General features: G+C 37.6%; 2 protein-coding genes across 3 annotated transcripts; both read left to right on the top strand.

Annotated features, from left to right (window-relative positions):
* The first annotated feature begins 231 nt into the window (after positions 1–231).
* On the top strand, positions 232–12027 carry rassf2 (Ras association domain family member 2). 2 transcript variants are annotated; one of them, XM_023343997.1, is made up of 11 exons: positions 232–423; positions 3712–3818; positions 5202–5275; positions 5729–5804; positions 6017–6168; positions 7808–7914; positions 8512–8654; positions 8744–8897; positions 9878–9999; positions 10618–10715; positions 10819–12027. In XM_023343997.1, the coding sequence occupies exons 3-11, from the start codon at positions 5223–5225 to the stop codon at positions 10886–10888; spliced, it is 975 nt and encodes a 324-aa protein (XP_023199765.1). In that variant the 5' UTR covers positions 232–423; positions 3712–3818; positions 5202–5222; the 3' UTR covers positions 10889–12027. The 2 variants fall into 2 exon arrangements, with proteins under 2 accessions (XP_023199765.1, XP_014324580.1); XM_014469094.2 differs by having other exon boundaries at positions 3686–3818.
* A 1657-nt stretch (positions 12028–13684) lies between these two features.
* Positions 13685–18440, top strand: LOC102223604 (shematrin-like protein 2). Its single transcript, XM_023344333.1, has 2 exons — positions 13685–14369; positions 16961–18440. Exon 2 carries the CDS (start codon positions 16974–16976, stop codon positions 17514–17516), a length of 543 nt encoding a protein of 180 aa, XP_023200101.1. The 5' UTR covers positions 13685–14369; positions 16961–16973; the 3' UTR covers positions 17517–18440.
* Positions 18441–18795: the final 355 nt, after the last annotated feature.

Raw genomic sequence — 18795 nt, 5'->3', positions numbered from 1 at the left:
TCATGTTTTCATTCATCTCCGCGTGAACAAAGGCTCGTAAATCCCGCTCTCTGATTGGTTCCAAACCTCAGGGCCCCAGCGTCTCTCCTACGCAACGCGGCCCGCCACAACAGATGGATCTCTCCCCTTCTCTCTCTCTCTCTCTCTCTCTCTTTGCCTCTCTCTCTCTCTCTCTCTCTCTCTCTTTGCCTCTCTCTCTCTCTCTCTCTCTCTCTCTCTCTCTCTCTCTCCTCCCTCCAAGAGATCCTTGATGCTTGGCCGCACGCGCATCGCGCTGATTGTTTCCAACGGCAGGAGCACGAGACCAAGTTGTACTCATCCGTGGGCCGACGGTTGATCCTCGAGAAAAGAGAAGAACCGAGTGGGAGCGCGGTAGATGAGCCAAGAAAGAGTCTCCTAAAGTCGGCAGGAAATCCAGCTCAGGTCGGTGTGGCTCAGTCTGCGTATCAGGATTTGTTTAAAAGAGATGTTCCGATACGAAACGGATGTGTAGTTTTGTTGTCTAATTAAAATAACTAAAATAATATTACAGCGGATGGAGTTAGCTAGTCCAGAAACATCTTAACGCCACAAATATACTCCAAAAACCATAGATGTTATTTTTTTCGTTTTGTATTTTATTCATATTCAGCGAGCGACCACAAACCACCGCACTTTGTTTGATGCCCTGAACGGAACCGAGAGAAAATGCTTTTCATATCAGACACAACCAGGGAGACCACATAGCTATAGATATATTAGTAAAACAGGTTACATAACAAGCAAGGGATGGTTAAAATTCCTCTCAGCACACATGGCCAGCTACAGAGGCTGCTCTCAAAGTGGATGCTGCCCCACATTCCCTTTAAGGAATACAAGCTTGTAGCGATGGAGTTTGTATTTTCAAACGTTTTGAGCAGTTTTGAAAATTTTTGAGAAGTGCAAATATTCTGTTTTTCAGATTTAATGTGTGAGACAGCAGCCATATTTGATTTTGAGGCTGAAGTGGGTGAGAAAACTCAGTGACACATTATCACTTCAAACTGCAAGAAACAATTCTTCTAACTACAAAATTGGAAATAAATATCTTAAATATTTTTAAATTAGTACCAGAAACAGGTTTTTTAAAAATCACAAAAACGATCTCGTAATCCTAGAGGGACTGAAAGATGTTCAATATTATTTAATTTTAAGAATTCATTAATATTTAACAGGTTTTATCAGTACATTCTGGCACAACCGGCCCTTTAAGAGCGTTCATGATCTTGATTTGGCCCAAAACAAAAATTAGTTGGACACTGCTGAGCTAGACTGATTGAAAACCATAAAATTGACTTCTAGACCGTCTGAACGCTTTGTTTTGGATAAATGATTGCTTGCTTCATATTTGACGTCCCCATTAGGAGCAGCAGTGCCAAACCGCGTTTCTGTTGCAGGCCTGTGTGTGGTTTAGTTTCTGTGTGTTGTTGCTATGACAGTAATGACAATGGTGAGACAGAGCAATAGTCATGTGGACGCTGAAAGACAGCGGAGACCCTGTTGGTGGGTTTGGGAGAGAAACAGGAGGAGGTTTGAAGCTATTCAGCGCCAAGGACGTTGACTGAGGAGGTTTAGAGGCGACGGGGTGAGAGGGCAAAAAACAAGGAAAGGAGGGGGCATTTTAAAGAGAGAATGTGGAGAGAAAAGTCAGCTAAATGGCAAACGAAAACTAAATGGTTTGGAGACATTTCTTAGAAGAAAAAGAAAACACTCTTTATCAACTGAATTTTATGATTCCAACCCAAACAACAGAGTAGGTGAAGACAACGGGGGAGTAAGAGGAGAAGATGGAGCCTGAGGATTGGCTGACGTTATAATGAGCCTCAGGGGGATTCAGACGCTCAATATATTCTACATTTGCACCGTTTTCCAGGACATAGAAGAAGAACGCCGGGATCTGAAACGGGACTGGGTCAGGCTGTTGGCAGTGGGGTTGATGTTGGATCTCCTGCAGCCGTCTTTATCTCAAAAGTATCTGTTTCACAGAAACAAGAACTTCTGCTTATAAAAGAAGTGTGTAAAACCAGATGTTTATATGCACTGAATTAAAAAGGAACATCCACTTTTTTAGTCACCGTTTGACATATCAGATTAAAAGCTGTCTTTTTTAGGACTACATTTATGTCAGAATATTTTTATTGCTTTCTTCAAACCAGATGTTTACATGTATGAAGGCTTCTATACTTTTTAGCAACTGAATATATAAAATAAAGGCCCCCTCTTTCAAAAAAAAAACAACTGCATCCTGACCCCTGCAAGTAAAAACTTTGCAATACTAAGAATACTTTCCAATATATTCCATGTGGTGTGGGTGTTTTGCTAATACAATGACCTTACAGATAGCACTATATTATTTCCAAAGTTGCTTAAATACAACAAAATTATATTTTGCTGTATTTAACAAATACAACAAAATTTGTAGTATTTTGGAGTTGATATCACACTGTGGATATCCACAGTGTGATATCAGCTCCAAGTCTGTGGAGGGGGCCATAATATCAACTGTGCGATATCACACAGTGAAAACATGAGAAGACGTGTGAGTGATGCGGCCTACAAACCTGACTCAGTTAGAGACCGGTTCTGTTTGGAGGAATGGGCCCAATATACCAGCAAATGGCTGTGAAAAGCTTCTGGAAGAATTTTGGTAAACTGAACTGACGTAAAACAGCAAATATATAATATTCAGATTAAATGCCAGACAGAAAATAACATGTTTTATCTGTATTTACTGTGGTACAAGTGGTACTGATGCAGCTTTGATGCCACATTTGATTCAAAAGAGTTTTTATGCCAAATTAAGATTTTAAAAAATTATTCAATTCCTCTGAGATTCCACCATAACTTAAACTTAGTATTTCACACTTTTTATTTTCAAACTATTTTTTTCTTTTGAACACAATCCCCTACTTCAAGGCTACATTTAGATCAAATATGCAGCACAAACTAAGTAAAGTCTACATAACTGAATATAAAATGTTTATTCTTGACAATTAGAAGGAACCTTTGACATGCTCTGAACATTTGACAAGGTTAAATGCAAATACTTTAATGATGCTGCCTCAGCTGTAAAGGTCACACGGCTGATTAGATCCTGATGTCAGAGCTGCAGGTTTAGTCGACCCACAACTGTTAGCGCTTTGTTTTGGTTTGACAGCTGGTTGCTTGTCAGTCTCAGACCACAAGCATCAACCATTAACAAATGCTGGAGCGGAGCCGCCTTCAAACACAATATATGATACATGATATCAAAGGCTAATGGCTGCCATTGTGTCAGTTAGTGGTGAGGTTTGGGGCGCTCCACAGGCCTAATATGGCTGCTGAAATATTGATGGAGCTTGGCGTTGAACCTGGCTAATTGCTGTTTAATATTTAATTTATTTCACAGATCGACAGCCTCAGATTGTTAATCGTCACTGTGTTTAAATGTGCTGGTGACACCGATCTGTTGTCCGATCCCAGAGATGCGATCAGAGTTTAATGATTGCTTGCTTTCTGGTGTGTGGTTGTTGCTCTGCTGTTTGAATTGAGGAAGTTTTGGGCTGTATGAGGGGTAGTGTCAGTTTCCTGTGTGACTGACTGAGCAAAGGAGGAAGCCATTTGACGGAAGGGGAGCACTTCCTTTAAGCAACGCTGCTCTTCCCCATCTGTTCGGTGTCGCACACAGTAAAAAGAGCTTCTTGGGCTGTTCAGGACCGGACAGACTCCCAGAACCTGACACACCTGACCCAGATTGGACCGATCCGACCCTGTGCTCTCTGTCCACACACGTGCAACAAAAGCCTGCCATCTCCTCTGTGGTAAGATCGCTGAAACTTGTACAACACATGCTCCTTACGTAGATATAAGCGTCTGATATTCAACTAAATCTATATATTTGTGCTGTTTACTTCCTGAAACTCAAATCCCCTCTGTTACCATTTTTGAAATGTTTAGCAGAAATGTAAAGAAACTCTATGTCTGTGTTCTGTCTGCACTGCAAAACATCAACTCTTACCAAGTAGTTTTGGTCTAGTTTCTAGTGAAAATACCTCACTTCACTTGAAATAAGACAAAACTAGCTTACAAGTAACTTTTCAGCAAGATATAGAAGCTTGTTTGAAGTCAGTAATTCTTTTATTTTGATGAAAAAGTGCTTGTTCCTTTTGCAGATAATTTCATTTATAACATGAGAAAAATGGCAGATTATAAGTGAAATAATCTACCACTGGAACAAGTACGTTTTCATCTACAGCTCTGGAAAAAATTGAGACACCACTTACAATGATCAGCTTCTTTGATTTTAATTTCTATAGGTAAAATTGATTAAATTGAACATTGTTCTTTTATTCTATGAACTACTGACAACATGCGTCTGAAATTCCAAGCAAATATTTAGTATTTATTTGCAGAAAATGAGAAACGGTGAAAATAACAAAAAAGATGTGGTGCTTTCAAACCTCCAATAATTAATAAAAAAGTTAATATTCATTTAGAAACAACAATATTAATGTTTTAACTCAGGAGAGGTTCAGAAATCAATATTTTGTGGAATAACCATGAGGTTTTCAATGGGGTTCACTGCAGTGGGCTCTTAATGTTTTTTATGTGTATTAAGCAATTATTTACTTAAAATAAGCTCCTGTATCTTGCTGAAAAAATACTTGTAAGTCAGTTTTGTCTTATTGCAGGTGTACTAGCAACTAGACCAACATTTACTGGGTAAGATTTTGTGTTTTTCTGCATGATGAATGTTTAAGCAGCTGAAATAATGTGAAGCAGCAGGTGGCCCATGTGTCCTGCACCTGTCTTTGTGCTTCCGGAGGCTTCGTTCCTGCCAGATTTCACACAAACCCACCCTGAGTCCACTCAGCAGGAAACCGACCGCCACGTCAAACAGCTGCATGACTGGATCTTCTGTCCAGACGGCAGAGTTAAAGAGCAATGATACAGCTGCTCTCCTCCGCTATGAAGCACCAAATGTTTTGGTTCTATAAAGAGACTCGTTGGTGTTTTATCACTTAGAATCTTGAGGGGAATTGTTGGCAGGAAATAAGATACAATCTTTGTTATTTTTTTTGCCTCCTTTTCCTGCAGTCACTTCCCTGCTCCTCAGACTGTCCTCTGCGTGCCTCTGAGTTTGTCATGAGGAGTCATGAGACTGATAAATGAGCGTTGACTCTCTTTACTTCTTTGTTCCTCAGAGTCTCTCATGCTAACCGAGTATGGATGGTACACAGGACGGGGTTCAGATCGGAGAGAAAAAGTTCATCAGCAAGTAAGGTTTCATTTCAACACTTTCTCACATGTTCAAGGAAATAATGAACACACATGTTCGCTGATTATTAGTCTTCTCTTTGGTAACTTTTTGGAAATTCTGTGTTTCAAACATCAGCTTAACATGAGGAGTTAAGTTCTGATTTATGGAGTAAGTCACTTACTGATGAGCAGTGGTGCTTTCAGAAGCTAATTTATTTATAAAGTTGGACTTGAAATGCCAACAGGAGATCTGCACATATACAGGGCCGGACAAGAAGCCCAGCAGCACTAGAAAAGTTTCATATCTTCATGTAATACTGCTTTATTATCTTATAGAAAAGAATCCAATAAGCCTTTGATTAAATTCTGGCTGCACAGTAAATCTGTTTAAGCTCATCTGTCTTGTTGGTGTTTTCTTGGCTCGAGCTAAAATAGATTTTTCCTCTCAGTGATTTAGTTTTTATGTTTTCAGGGCAGCAATCCTCTCATATCTGAAAACATACAACCTTTACTATGAGGGGCAGAATCTCCAGCTCCGACACAGAGAGGTGAGTAATTGCAGCCGTTTCTTACTTTTATATTTAACTTTGAATGGAACATTCCCAGCAGCCCCACTCTTCCTTGCTCTTGACCTTTTCGCTTTTGATTGCAATCTTTTTCAACGTAACGCTCCAGACTCATTACACCGCCTGCCCCGAAGGTCTAATAACTGTCTGCTGGAGGAGTGTTTACATTGATTAGTGTCTGTGTCTCCAAACAGGAAGAAGAGGAGCTGATCATCGAAGGCTTGCTGAATATCTTTTGGGGCCTTCGGCGGCCAATCAGACTTCAGATGCAGGATGACCACGAGCGGATTCGACCGCCGCCGTCCTCCACGTCCTGGCACTCAGGCTGCAACCTGGACAGCCAAGGGCAAGTGAAACCAGACAGATCCAGTTACACGCAGGGACCGGAAATGATAATGAGGGCAGTTACAGATTATGGATCTCTGTTGAGATAGGCTCATTAAATCTATAATTAAACATAATCTAAACACAAACATCCTTTAAAGTTTGGTTTACCATCATGCATTAACAGATCAGTTTATGTAAATTCATAATTATTTTTGCTGCACACAGCTCATATCAATCAATGCCTTAAAGCTATAAAAATACATGTTAAGAAATGAAAATATTACAGAAAATGTTATTTTAATTTATTAGTCATTTTAAAAAATGGAAATTCGTACATAATTTACATCTTTAAAACACAGAGTGATTCTATTGTAACAAAACCTGAAAATTTTAAATACTATTAATACAATACTGTTAGTATTTCAAGCATTTATTTCTGTTAATTTTGATGATTTTGTCTTACAGAAATCCTCCATTAACTTTAATAAATTGTTACATAACACCAGTAAAAAAAGATTTTTAGTACAAAAATGTAAGTCTCACTGAGAATTATGTGCATGCACTCTAGTTTATTCACACAATAGTTGCTTGTGGCTCCTTATGCATGAATAACTGCATCAATGCAGCATGGAGGTGATCTGCCTGTGATTCTGCTGAGGTTTAACAGAAGCTCCAGGTTGTTTTGATAGCACTCCAAATTAAATGCAAACTAAATTTTATTTGAAAATCTTACTTTGTTGGAGGAAAAATGCTCATAAAGTGATCTGTGGTTTTGGAATGATGTAGCTCAGGTCCATCTGTGTGGAGTGGCTATAGAAAATCTGACTCCATTTCTTGAGTTGGGTTTTCTCCACAATCCTCTAAAAACTGACGTTTCCCTGCTGGTTTTTACCTTTTTCTATCAGACTTTTTCCCTTCCACTCAACTTTCCCTTTATATTCTTCAATAGAGCACTCTATGAAGAGCAATGACATGAACCAGTCTTGTGAATGTTGTTAATAGCTGTCAGTTATCAGCAGTCCTTCCCATAACTTTACATTTCTGTACTAAAAACTTTTTATTGGTCTTATGTAACATTGTAAATTTTGGAGAAACAGAACTGTGCTTCATTATCTGAACATCATTCTCAAAATTAACAAATATAAACACCTCAATTATACCACTTTGATTAAACACCTCAATTATACCACTTCAATCTAGAGTTTCACTTTTTGAATTGAATGAAGTGAATAATGAACTTTTCAAAGACATTTTAAAATAACAGATCTCCAAATAATCTTTACTTTTATTTCTCCTAGATATTGTTCGAACAACTCAACTGACACAACACCACATTGTTTCTACCATGATAGCGTATTTTAACATATTAAGTGTAACAACAGACAGTTTATAGAGGGTAAAATCTACCTTCATGTTTTTGATATTAAACATGTTATGGAAAGAAAAGTGTGTTGATATTTCTGATTGTTTTGTGTGAAAATATCTTCCAGACCGTTCACCTTTCTGTCTTTAATAAACTGAGGACCCAAGAGTCGGTTGCGCTCTGAATCAGAAATGTGTTATTTAATTATTTTATGCTTGCTATGTTTACAGTTTTGTGATTTTTCAGCTCTTACTTTTTCTCTAAACTTTGTTCTTTCTTGTTTTTACATCTGCAGTTCTCCCAACAACACAGACGGTCAGCAGACCTCAGAACAAATTCCTCCCACTGTGGAAGTGACGCCACCTGACAGTAAACAAGAAGACAACACTGAGATGGATGAAGGTCAGCGGCTCTATCATCTAATAACCATCATCAGTCAGTTTGGTGTCATCTTTACAAGAAGATTTTTGTTTATGCTTTGGTTCATGTCATTTTAAATAGATCCAATTAACAAATCTTTGCTTTTTTATAAGTGTTTCATCAGAAGTTTTTACAGATTTTCTTTCCTAACATGACCAAAAAATCAGACCAGTAACTGTGGAGCATTTATCTCTTCATAAAAGTCATTAGAAAGTTTCTTTCCTTTTATACAATATCATTTTAAAAATTATTTTCTCAGGAATTGGAATCGTAAGATTCTAGTATAACAGTCCATTAAAAATGTTTTCTCTCATCATTATGTGAATAATCCCACAGTGGGGGAATTCATTTATTATAGCAGCACAGTAACAAAATATAACGTATTGATATAAAAATGTCTAAAAAACAATAGAAACTGTATAAACCTAAAAACCAGGTAGATTTTTAAATACAGAATACAGAGCTTTACACTTTACACAGCTCACATGAAGGTAACCTAAAGAGCACCTGTGATTTATTGCATGTGATGTAATAATAATTAGTGATCTAATAATTTATTTATTTTGTGTTGTTGTTCAGAGGACAGTGAGAGCTCCGCTCAGCTTCTGCGGACGAAAAGCGACGCTGGCGTTTTAAGACGCGGCCAGCGGCGGTCTCCAAGCGACCAGAGGAAAATCCGACGCCATCGATTCTCCATCAATGGACACTTTTACAACCATAAGGTGCTTTTCTATAAGAACCTCCAATAATTTAGAAACAAAAATATAATTCACAAATGTAAACCGTCACTGTTTAATGCTTTTGTTTTCAGACAGCCGTGTTTACTCCTGCGTATGGGTCAGTTACAAATGTCAGAATCAATAGCTGCATGACCACACCGCAAGTGCTTCGGGTTCTCCTCAACAAGTTTAAAATCGAAAACAGCGCGGATGATTTCGCTCTCTATCTTGTCCATGCAAGTGGAGGTAAGTGAGCTGTTTGTAAATGAAGAGTGAGCGCTGAGTTAATCTGGATGAACTTTCTCCATCTGCCCTGCTGCTTTCTTAAAGTCAAGCATTTCTATAAATGTTTATCTTCAACCCAGTCAGGGTTTAAATGGCTGCAGCCTGTCTTTCTGCAGGGGAAGTAGTTTTATTTTATTTGCTATAGAAGCTCAGAGTTACCCTGCAGGAAACAACTACACTGACTTCTTGCTGCCGTTTGTCATCTGGATAACAGGATGGATTGTTTACAGCTGTGAACACACAGCATGTTCAGCAGCAGGAAAGAGACGCTGTGTTTTTGTTTTTTATTGCCTCCATGGTAACATCTGGCAGTGAGTGGTAGATTTACGATTTGAACTGCTTGGCTCTACTTAATGGCATGCAGACAGAAACAGAAACAGTCAGAAACAGGAGTGACTCTGATTCTTTGACAGCTCCCTCTGCTGTTTGGGCATCAACAGATGTGACAGGTGCTGTTTGAAGGAAGACAACAATTTAGCAAAATCAAATTTGTTTCTTTATTTTTAAGACTTATGTAACAACAGATAAGTCATTTTTAAATAACCTTGAATGAAGCAGCAGCAGTGAACAGATTGGATTATTCTGCTACCTGATGACCTTTCCAAAGTCCCTGACCTTTGTTAGCCTGCAGGGTTGCAGTAAGATCTGTTCACACATTATAAATACATATTTCACATAAGATCACTCATAAAATATTTAGAGTTATTGACAAATACCTGAGAAATTCATAAAATTTGTCTTAAAGGAAAAACATAATGCTGCTTATTTTGAGTGATCTCTAACACCTTTGCTGCTCGCTGGATTAGAACTCTCTTAAATACGATTTATTTTCTATTCCAGTGGGATTGGCTGAACAGGTGTACCTAATTAAGTGGCCAGTGAGAGAATATGCTGAATTAATTTTGGCTAATTGACCCATTTATGGCGTGTTGGTGTTTCAGAGCGAGTGAAGCTGAAGCGGACTGATTTTCCTCTGGTGCTGAGAGTCATTCAGGGTCCATGTGAGCAGGTCTCCAAGGTCTTCCTCATGGAAGAAGACTTGGGTGAAGAAGTCACATATGATGTAAGTCACAACAACTTCCTGACATGATACTCCCAGTTACAATCACACTCCTTACTTTGATGGAAGGTCTGTCGATTATTCTGTCAATTAATGAATTAATCGAATAAGAAATTGGAAGATTCAGCAGATTTTTCATTTAACCTCTTAAGTTTGTTTTATACAATATTAGAAATACATAAAAAACACAGATAAACAAATAATTGAACTCAATTCTTAAATAATAAAATAAACATTTTATTGCCTAAAATTAAATAAAGTATTATTCCATTTGTGAACTCTTGATCATTTGTAGGTAAAACAATACAATACCTCAACATATGAAAAGCTCAGACCTTTCTCCTTGACTTAACGTCAATATAATGTTTGGCAGATCTGTTATTATTTATTGAATTAACTGATTAAAAATTACACAGCAAAAGGTTCTCAGTAGGAGAGAATTTAAACCAGATGAAGCTAAAATTATCCCACTTGAGGAGTTCTGGGTAGAATATTTTATAGTCAAATTAAATTTTAAAAATCTATATATTTTTGCATAGTTTTGGCAAAATTACCTTTCTGATTGTTGTTCTTTAAGCAACTATCCTCTTTTATTGGTGAAGTTTTCTCTCTTTCCACCAGGTGGCGCAGTATATCAAGTTTGAGATGCCTGTCCTTCAGAGTTTCATCACCAAATTGAAGGAAGAAGAAGACAGAGAGGTGCAGAAGCTCAGAAGAAGGTACCATAGACGCTACATATAATATAAACAGCTGCAGAATCCGAAGTAATAAATATTCCTTCTTTAAATGACCTTTGACCTCCTCCTTTCACATCTCTTATAGGTATAATTACCTGCGGTGTATAATAGAAAAGCAGCTTCGTGGTCTTCCAGAAGGAGCAAAGTGTATTTAACCTAATGAAGGTGAGGATTTCCTCCAGCACAAACTGTTAGGAACTGTTTACATCCGCCGCCAACAGAGAGAGAGAGAGAGAGAGAGAGTCGATCAGGCAAGAACTTCTCCTTTCTAACTCCTCCACTTCACTCTTCTGCTGTCTTCCTGTACGCCATCACATACACGGCTCGAGTGATTTTACCTTTTTTATTTGTATTTTTATTTTATAAGCTTCCTGAGCCTAAAATAAGAGGCCACATCCTCTGTTCTTATTCTAATCAAGCACAGCTGTAATGTGACATAATTATAGTAAAGTGCCTATTTTAACCTCTTCCGAGCACAAAACGCTCACAAATGATCAAAAAGAGCTGGAGCTAATCACACTGGCTGAAAGCACAAGGTTTTAAGATCCAAGAGCTGATGCCAATGTTTGCATTTACATTCCTCCCTGAGCTGGGCGAGTCTGAGAACTGAATTTTTATCAGCCGCCTTCGTTTCACTGCAGCTGATAAATCCTAACGCTCAGATTATGCTGTTATTAGCTGTTCTGTAAACTGAATGTTATGTTTGTTTTGATACAGACAAAAAATGACTGCATGTTGAAATGTGTGAATTTAATGTTTGGTTTTCACAATTTTTAAGTTACGTCTAATAACTGAAGATATTTCACTGAGATTTCATGTGATAGAGCAGCATAAAGTTGGGCTTTGTTGTAAAGTGGAACAAAAATGTTACTGAACTTTTAAGTTTTTAACATCTGAATAGTGTGTTTAGTCAATACTTTTTAGAACTGTCTTTTGCAGAAATTACAGTTGACAGCCATTAGGGGGTTTGAGCACGGCCACTGGAACAGGGGGGCGCGAGGGGCTGATGTCCCAAAGGCAACTGCAGCATTAAACGTAGATGGCAGGTGGCTTTTCTTTTAATATTCGAGAAAAACATCTCTCTGAATAATGAAAATGCTACTTTAACCAGAAAATATGCATCTTATTAAACAAAACTGCAAAAACATAAAATCTTGCAAGGTATTTTTGTCTAGTTTCTAGTGCAAATGTCTTAGTGCACTTGGAATAAGTCAAATCAAGTAACTTTTCAGCAAGAATTAGGAGCTTTTTTTAAGTCAATAATAATTCCTTAATGTTGATTTTTTTCAAAGTACTATTTCCACTGGTATATTATTTTATTTATAACAAGACATTTTTCCCATATTCAGCCTTCTGTGTTTCTTGGTCTTCATCATGAACACGCACTTTTCAATTTTGTTTGTAAAACATTTTTTAAAAATACAATTTTTCTCCACTTTACAATTAGTTTTTATGTTGGTCTGTCACATAAAATCCCTGTAAAATTCACTGAAGTTTAAGGTTGCAACATAACAAAATATGGAAAAGTTCTATGGGTGTGAATACTTTTGCAAAACACAAGTATATTTTAAATACAACCAGCAGCTGCCAAGATTGTAAACCAGGTGAACTGACTGACATTTACGTCCAAAACTAAAATCATGAAGCTGATATGAAGCCTAGGCGCAAATTCAAACTGGAAGACTCTTTTATCCCCACCGGGACCCGTTAATTGAAGCGACCTGCCCACAATCGTCGACCTATCAACGCCGGACCAAGCCACGTCACGTCCAATCACCGACCAAGTCCCAGCTGATAAGGACCTTCATTCATGGCGTCCTTCGCTCTCCAGCCGAGCTCAACCCACCACCACCCCTTCTCCTCCATTCGCCCGGTCCTGAGGCCCGCACCCTTCTTCAACCTCCACCACCAGTGCCGGGCCCTGGGGGGATGACGTTCCTAACAGCATCGGGGATGCTCATCTGAAGCCTATCGCTAACGCTGCGATAACTGTTATCCCCAGCCGGGGCCCGAGCGCCAAAGACTTTAAATTCTGTTTGTCAATAAACTCTTCTAATTGTCTTCTCATCTCCGTCTGAGTCTCTCCAGATTGAATTACATGTTCAACTTGTTTCAAAGGGAAAACAAACCCGTGTTGCAGATTTTATGTTATTATTTGCCTTCTTCTAAAAGTCTAGCTCATTTTATTTACACTTTGATTTTTTCAGTATTTTAAAAAACCAGAATAATTGTGCTAATTAGTAAATTTTTATCTACAGATTTTGTTCCTACCGACAGACGCAGCCTGGCTGTTAGCTGACTTTTTTGGTAAATGTTTGAATGACTTGCTTGTTTTTTTAAAACAGACAGTTACAATTCTTACGATTTGTATCAGGTTAAAAACCTGATTTTAAAAAAAGGGCCAAAGGTGACAGTTTGTGGGATTTTCTTCATGTTCAGCAAAAGATTTAATCGAAAAAGCACAACAAAAAAAATAAAAGCTGTGAATTATTTTGTTGATCTTTAAAGGAGAATGTCTGAAATGTTTTAAATGAGCATTAGAAGCAGCAACGTTTGTCTCCAAATGAGCAGCACTTTGCGTATGTTTGTTGCGTCTTTAACATTTTTCCGCGGATGGCACCCTGCAGAGTTTCTGTGACTCTGAAAGCGCGCATGTTTATATTTTCAGTGACTTCTTTGTATTGTCTTTTACAAAACATACAGTCGACTTTCAAGGCTTGTAAATGTGAAGACGTCATTCTACCCTTTCAAAAATTAGGGTTTTTTTTTGTTTGTTTGTTTTGTTTTTTACAGTGATATTATTTAATAAAAATCTGTCTTTGGAAAATTTGTTCATATTGTGTAATTGTTTTGTTCAAGTAAATGATTATATTATAATTTATTGTGTTGCTTTTTGGTACAATTAAATGTTTCAGATCATCTAGTTTGGACCACATTTTTCAAAATCATATAGTCAATTTTTTTTATTATTTAAAAATGTCTAAATCTGCTCAATAATAAACTATATGTTGAATATTTTAGTCATTTTGAGGGCAGTGGATCATTGAAATCGTTATAGATCCAAAACATAAAAAGGGTTTTGTGGAAACAGTAAAAATTTACAAACCTTTTGAGGATTCCACTGGTTTTTATTTTCTTGTCTATTCTCAGAAACAAGAACAGGATTTGAAAATGCTTGCTATGATTAGCCAGGTTTAATAAATTAATCCAGGTCTGCTTTTGAGAGAAAGTTGAAGAAATCATTAAGAGTTCCAATAGATTTTTACACCAGAGTACATTATCATTGCGTCATTATCAGAAAAGATAGAAACCAAGTCAGAGTGGAACCTTCAGGAGAGCTGAGTCTCATTCCAGTTTCTTCTCTAAGAGGTTTATTAAATTAGACCGAATTAGAAACAAACTTTGCCTCAGTTGCTCTCGCAGGTATTTAAGAGCGACGTCGTCGTTCCAGCAGCTTACCGCTCGCCCTGCCAATGAGCATCAGCGGTACCGGTCCACCTGACGGAGATTGTTAGGAGGATAACAGGCTGGCTGTGATTCATACTTTCCTTCAGACGGTCAGAGGAGCGTCAGTCGGGCGAAAGTCTCCAGAAACAAAGAGCGACGTCTGAACCGAGATTTTACCACAACTAACAGGTGAGCTTAAATATTATTCATCCAACCTAATTTACTTCTACATGTAAGCAGTTATGGAAATATAGAGTTAAAACAACTTCCCCTGTTGTAATTTCTTACATTTTTGCATTATTTATCATTGTGAGACACAGAGATATTTCCTACAAGCTGCAAACAATTTGATTTATCTTCTTCATCAATGTGAGTTGCAGTAGCTTTAATCTCAGTCTGGATTATTCCTGAAGTAAGTGACCCAGTATTTGTAGCTCAAACACATCATAAAATGACAGATTAAAGATGAATTTCATTTATTTGTTAAGGTTACACTTAGTAAGTGTGATATAAAAGCAGAAGCAGTCAAAATAAACAAAAAAAGTACAAATATTTCTGTTATTTTAGCCCTAAATTACTATTTGTTATTGATTTAATTAAATTAACAAGTTATATTACATGATATAACTTCTGTTTATCCTACTTTACGGTATAAATATATTCTATTTGTGTGTTGTAGCAGTGATATTAGATTCTTCTCCACAAATATTTACTTCACCTGTTAATTTTCTCTTTAATTTGATCTGTCTTTTTTTTTTATTTGCATACATTCCTCCAAATTACCGTGTACCCAGTTTATTTTCCTTATTCTCAGTATAGATACTCTAAAAGTAGCTGTGATATCTGCTCAGTGATGTCTCATACAGTGGTTTACCGGGCCAGTGGCCTCCTCCCACTCATCCAAAGACGGACTTAATCTGACAGATCCAAATTAAAAGGACACAGAGATTATGAAAGCGCTCTGATCTCACTTTAGCTCCATTGTCGTCTTGTGCTGCGCTGCTTATATAAGACGTGTTTGTCAAAGCGGGATTAAAAGCGCTTTTCTTTAGGTCTTCAAAGGTCCAAACTAAAGATGCACATATTATTTTCCTGGTTGCATAAGAACGATTTGTGCAAGAAAACCCAACCAGACATGTTCTAAAGTCATAATGTGATTTATTAGGATGACTCAATATGAAGATCCATCTTAATTTGATTAAATTATACATACAAAAGTATGTATAATTTATATTGAAAATAAAGTGCTTCAGATTTTTACTTTAATGATAAATGTACATTTAGGAATTCAGGAAGTTTTTATTTCTTAAACATTACTCTTTTTTTTAGGGACTGTTGATGTCAGAGGTCAGCAACTTATACAGCACTAAGAGATATTTTTGCCTTCAGTCCAGCAAAACACATTTGGTTTAAACCATAGAAGCAACTTAACTCTTCGAAACAAAAATATAACACCACAATAATTTGTTTTACCGTAACTTGTTTTTGGGTTCAATACAATTTCTTCAATGGAAGATTCTAATTTTATAGAAAATGAAATTTAAAAAAAACTAATCTACAGTCTATTATCAAATATTAGTTACATTAGTTATTATATTAGTTACATTGTGTCATTATTTGTGAAGAGGTTATGAGTATAAATGCCTACATTAAAGTACCTAGAAAAAACTCCTAAAGGTTGCATTTTAATTACCTTTACGTTATTTTAAAATAAATCCATTTAAAACAGAAAAATAAATAAATTTTACCAGTGATAAGTCTCGTGTCTTTAACAGGCAATCTGGTATTTAAAATCAGGGACATACACAGACAGACACTGGGTGGTGTTACAGCATCCGTCCTTTTTGACCTCTGGATGAAAAAATGTCCCTCTGAAACTTTTACTCATTTTTTACAGTGTATAGCGTATGGCCCAAGATATAATTTATGGATTTATAGTAAAGCCTTTATTATTAGTGCCCCATATTTTGTTATTTTGCCAAAAAGACAGGGCCGTGTCGAGATTTTTTTCCTTAGGGGGGCCAGACAGCAGCTGGTGGCACACTAAAACTACAATATCATCTAAATATTTACCCAAATAAACACCTGGACCTATTTAGCAGGTGAAAACTATTCAGTAGGTTTGTTTGTTACATTGACTTAGGGCACAAGCTATTTTCTCTAGTAACAATTAGCCTTTTTAACTTAGCATAGCTTAAATGTATACAACTCTATTTTTAGCTCCATATTGCTAACTCTATTCAACTTAAAGTTAAAATTATTTAAGCACTATCCTTTCAGAATGAAGTGTGTGTAAACTGCTGCTGGCCACGTCCCCCAATTCATGTGAAAATGGCTGCAAACACATGCGCAATTATGCATCTATACATCTTTGAAAAGCAGAAGTAGAGCCTCCTGTACAACCAACAAGAATGGAGGAAGTGGTTTCTGCATGGACAGTTGTACAGCAGCCATTGTACAGCGCATACAGTGGTAAAACCAGCTTACCAAATGACCTTGAGCTCAGCTTGGGTTCCTTGGCTCATTTTCCAGACACCAGAAAACACTAACTTATTGACAAAAACAGCTGGGCAGTGTATTTTACGTACTTGGACTGATTTTAGAAGTAATAGAGGCCCAAATGGAAGTATAAAAACGTGAAAAATGTGAATTTTGCACAATAAATCCCCCTTTAAAGCTTGTTTTCTCTTTAGCTTATGGTGACTTGCTGAAGCCAATGGAGCGCAGGTTTATACACCTGATTGATTTTCCGTTTTCCTTCTTTATTGTTATTTACGCAGCTGACAGACCAAGATGAACCCGCAGAAGCTCCCCGTCACCATGTCCCTCTGTCTGCTGCTGCTTTGCACCCTGCTGCCCAGCTCTGAGGCGCGTCGCGGTCGCGGAGGCGGTGGATTCGGTCGGGGCGTAGGAGGAGGAATCGGTGGTGGCGGCTACAGCCGTGGATGGGGCGGTCAGTCCTACAGACCCGCACCTGTCCAAGTCCAGAGAAGTGGTCCAAGTGCGGGCAAAATAGCCGGAGCGGCAGCTGCAGGGGCAATAGGAGGAGCGATGGTTGGGTCAGCCCTGAGCCGACCCGGGTATGGATACGGGCACGGGGGGTACGGAGGTTATGGGGGATATGGCGGTTATGGTGGCTACGGGGGTTATGGACCAGGGTATGGCTCCCCTCAGTTCGGAGGCGGCTACCGTCCAAGGCCCGGCCATGAGCCTGAGGGTTCTGGAGACATGGAGTACTACGCTGCAGCGTCCAGTGGGCCCATCTACAACAGCATAGTGGTTGTGATTGGCTTTATAACCTCCCTGATGCTGGGAAACTGGGTGGGTGTCATGTAGACCTGGAGGCCGAGCTGAGACCCAAAACAAAAGTAAATCAACAAATTCATCCTGAGAATAAAGAGGAACGTCTTAAAATTTCATCTCCAGCCCTTGAAGATTGTCATCAGTGTTCCTGATTCATCCAAAAGGAGAAAGTCCCAACATGACGTCATCCATCAGAATGAGAGAAAAATCCTCTTCAGCATCTCTGAACCCATTTTATTTATGAACTGTTGCCACTGCATCCCACTTTAGCTGGGTTCCCATTGACCATATAATGGTTTTGACATTTTGAAAATAAATTAACTTAAAGGAAACACACCGATTTAAGTTTCAGCTCTAAGATGAAATGGGTAACTTTGGCCGTATCAAAATTGGTTTATTTGAACAAAACTGTAGCGGAAACACTTTATTCGCATCACTCGTGATGCGAAAAAACAACCGGATATTGCGACTGGCGAAAACCATTAAGACAACAGGAAGGAGTTAAATGATAATGGCGCAGGTGTTTTTTAATGATTTATGAACAAACTTATTCACGTGATTTAAATTGTTTCTTATTTAATGGAAACATCTCAATTGTGAAATTGTGTTTTTCAACATTAGTGAAATATTGACACAGATTTGTGCTCAGGCTCAACCTACCTCACGACTTCATCATAGGAGAGCATTTCAAAGCAGCTACACTCTTTATATCACTGGTTAATGTACGTCTTAAATTATTGATAGTAATGATTCAGTTGATTCATCTGCATACAGTTCATATTTTGAGTATTTGGCTCATATTAAGAGTGTTTTACTCAGTTAAAGTACTAATAAATAATTTAAGGGCTCATTCTCATTCATCTTGAATGTTAGTGTGCTACTTTTGCAGATTTATTTGTATATATATTTATTTATAAATGTCTACATGTATTTTCTTGTTTCGCTGTGTAACATTAATAAAAAAAATAAAGAAAATTGTTCTGATCTTTAATCTTTTGCACACTAAAAAATAAGTTGTTTTTTTTACTCAGAAATGTTTAATTACAAATATTTGAATCGGGGGGAGGAGGGGGGTACATAGGAGCGTTGACCAAATTGTGGTCCAAGGGCCATTTGTGACCCTTGAAATTATTTTGTTTGACCCGACTACAAGTAAAGAATAGTAAAAATTTGGTCAACAAATTAGAAAACAATTGATTACCCAAAACATTTGAAATTGTTTTCCAGGTTTTATTAATTTTTTAGTGTGTTTATTGTTGAGCAGATAGAACAACAGCTGCCTCTTAATAAATCAGAATACTGTTGAGAATTT

Source organism: Xiphophorus maculatus, chromosome 12 (assembly GCF_002775205.1).
Source record: "Xiphophorus maculatus strain JP 163 A chromosome 12, X_maculatus-5.0-male, whole genome shotgun sequence".
NCBI lineage: Eukaryota > Metazoa > Chordata > Actinopteri > Cyprinodontiformes > Poeciliidae > Xiphophorus > Xiphophorus maculatus.
Note: the sequence above shows the minus strand (reverse complement) of the source record. Positions and strands in the feature narration are given on the sequence as shown.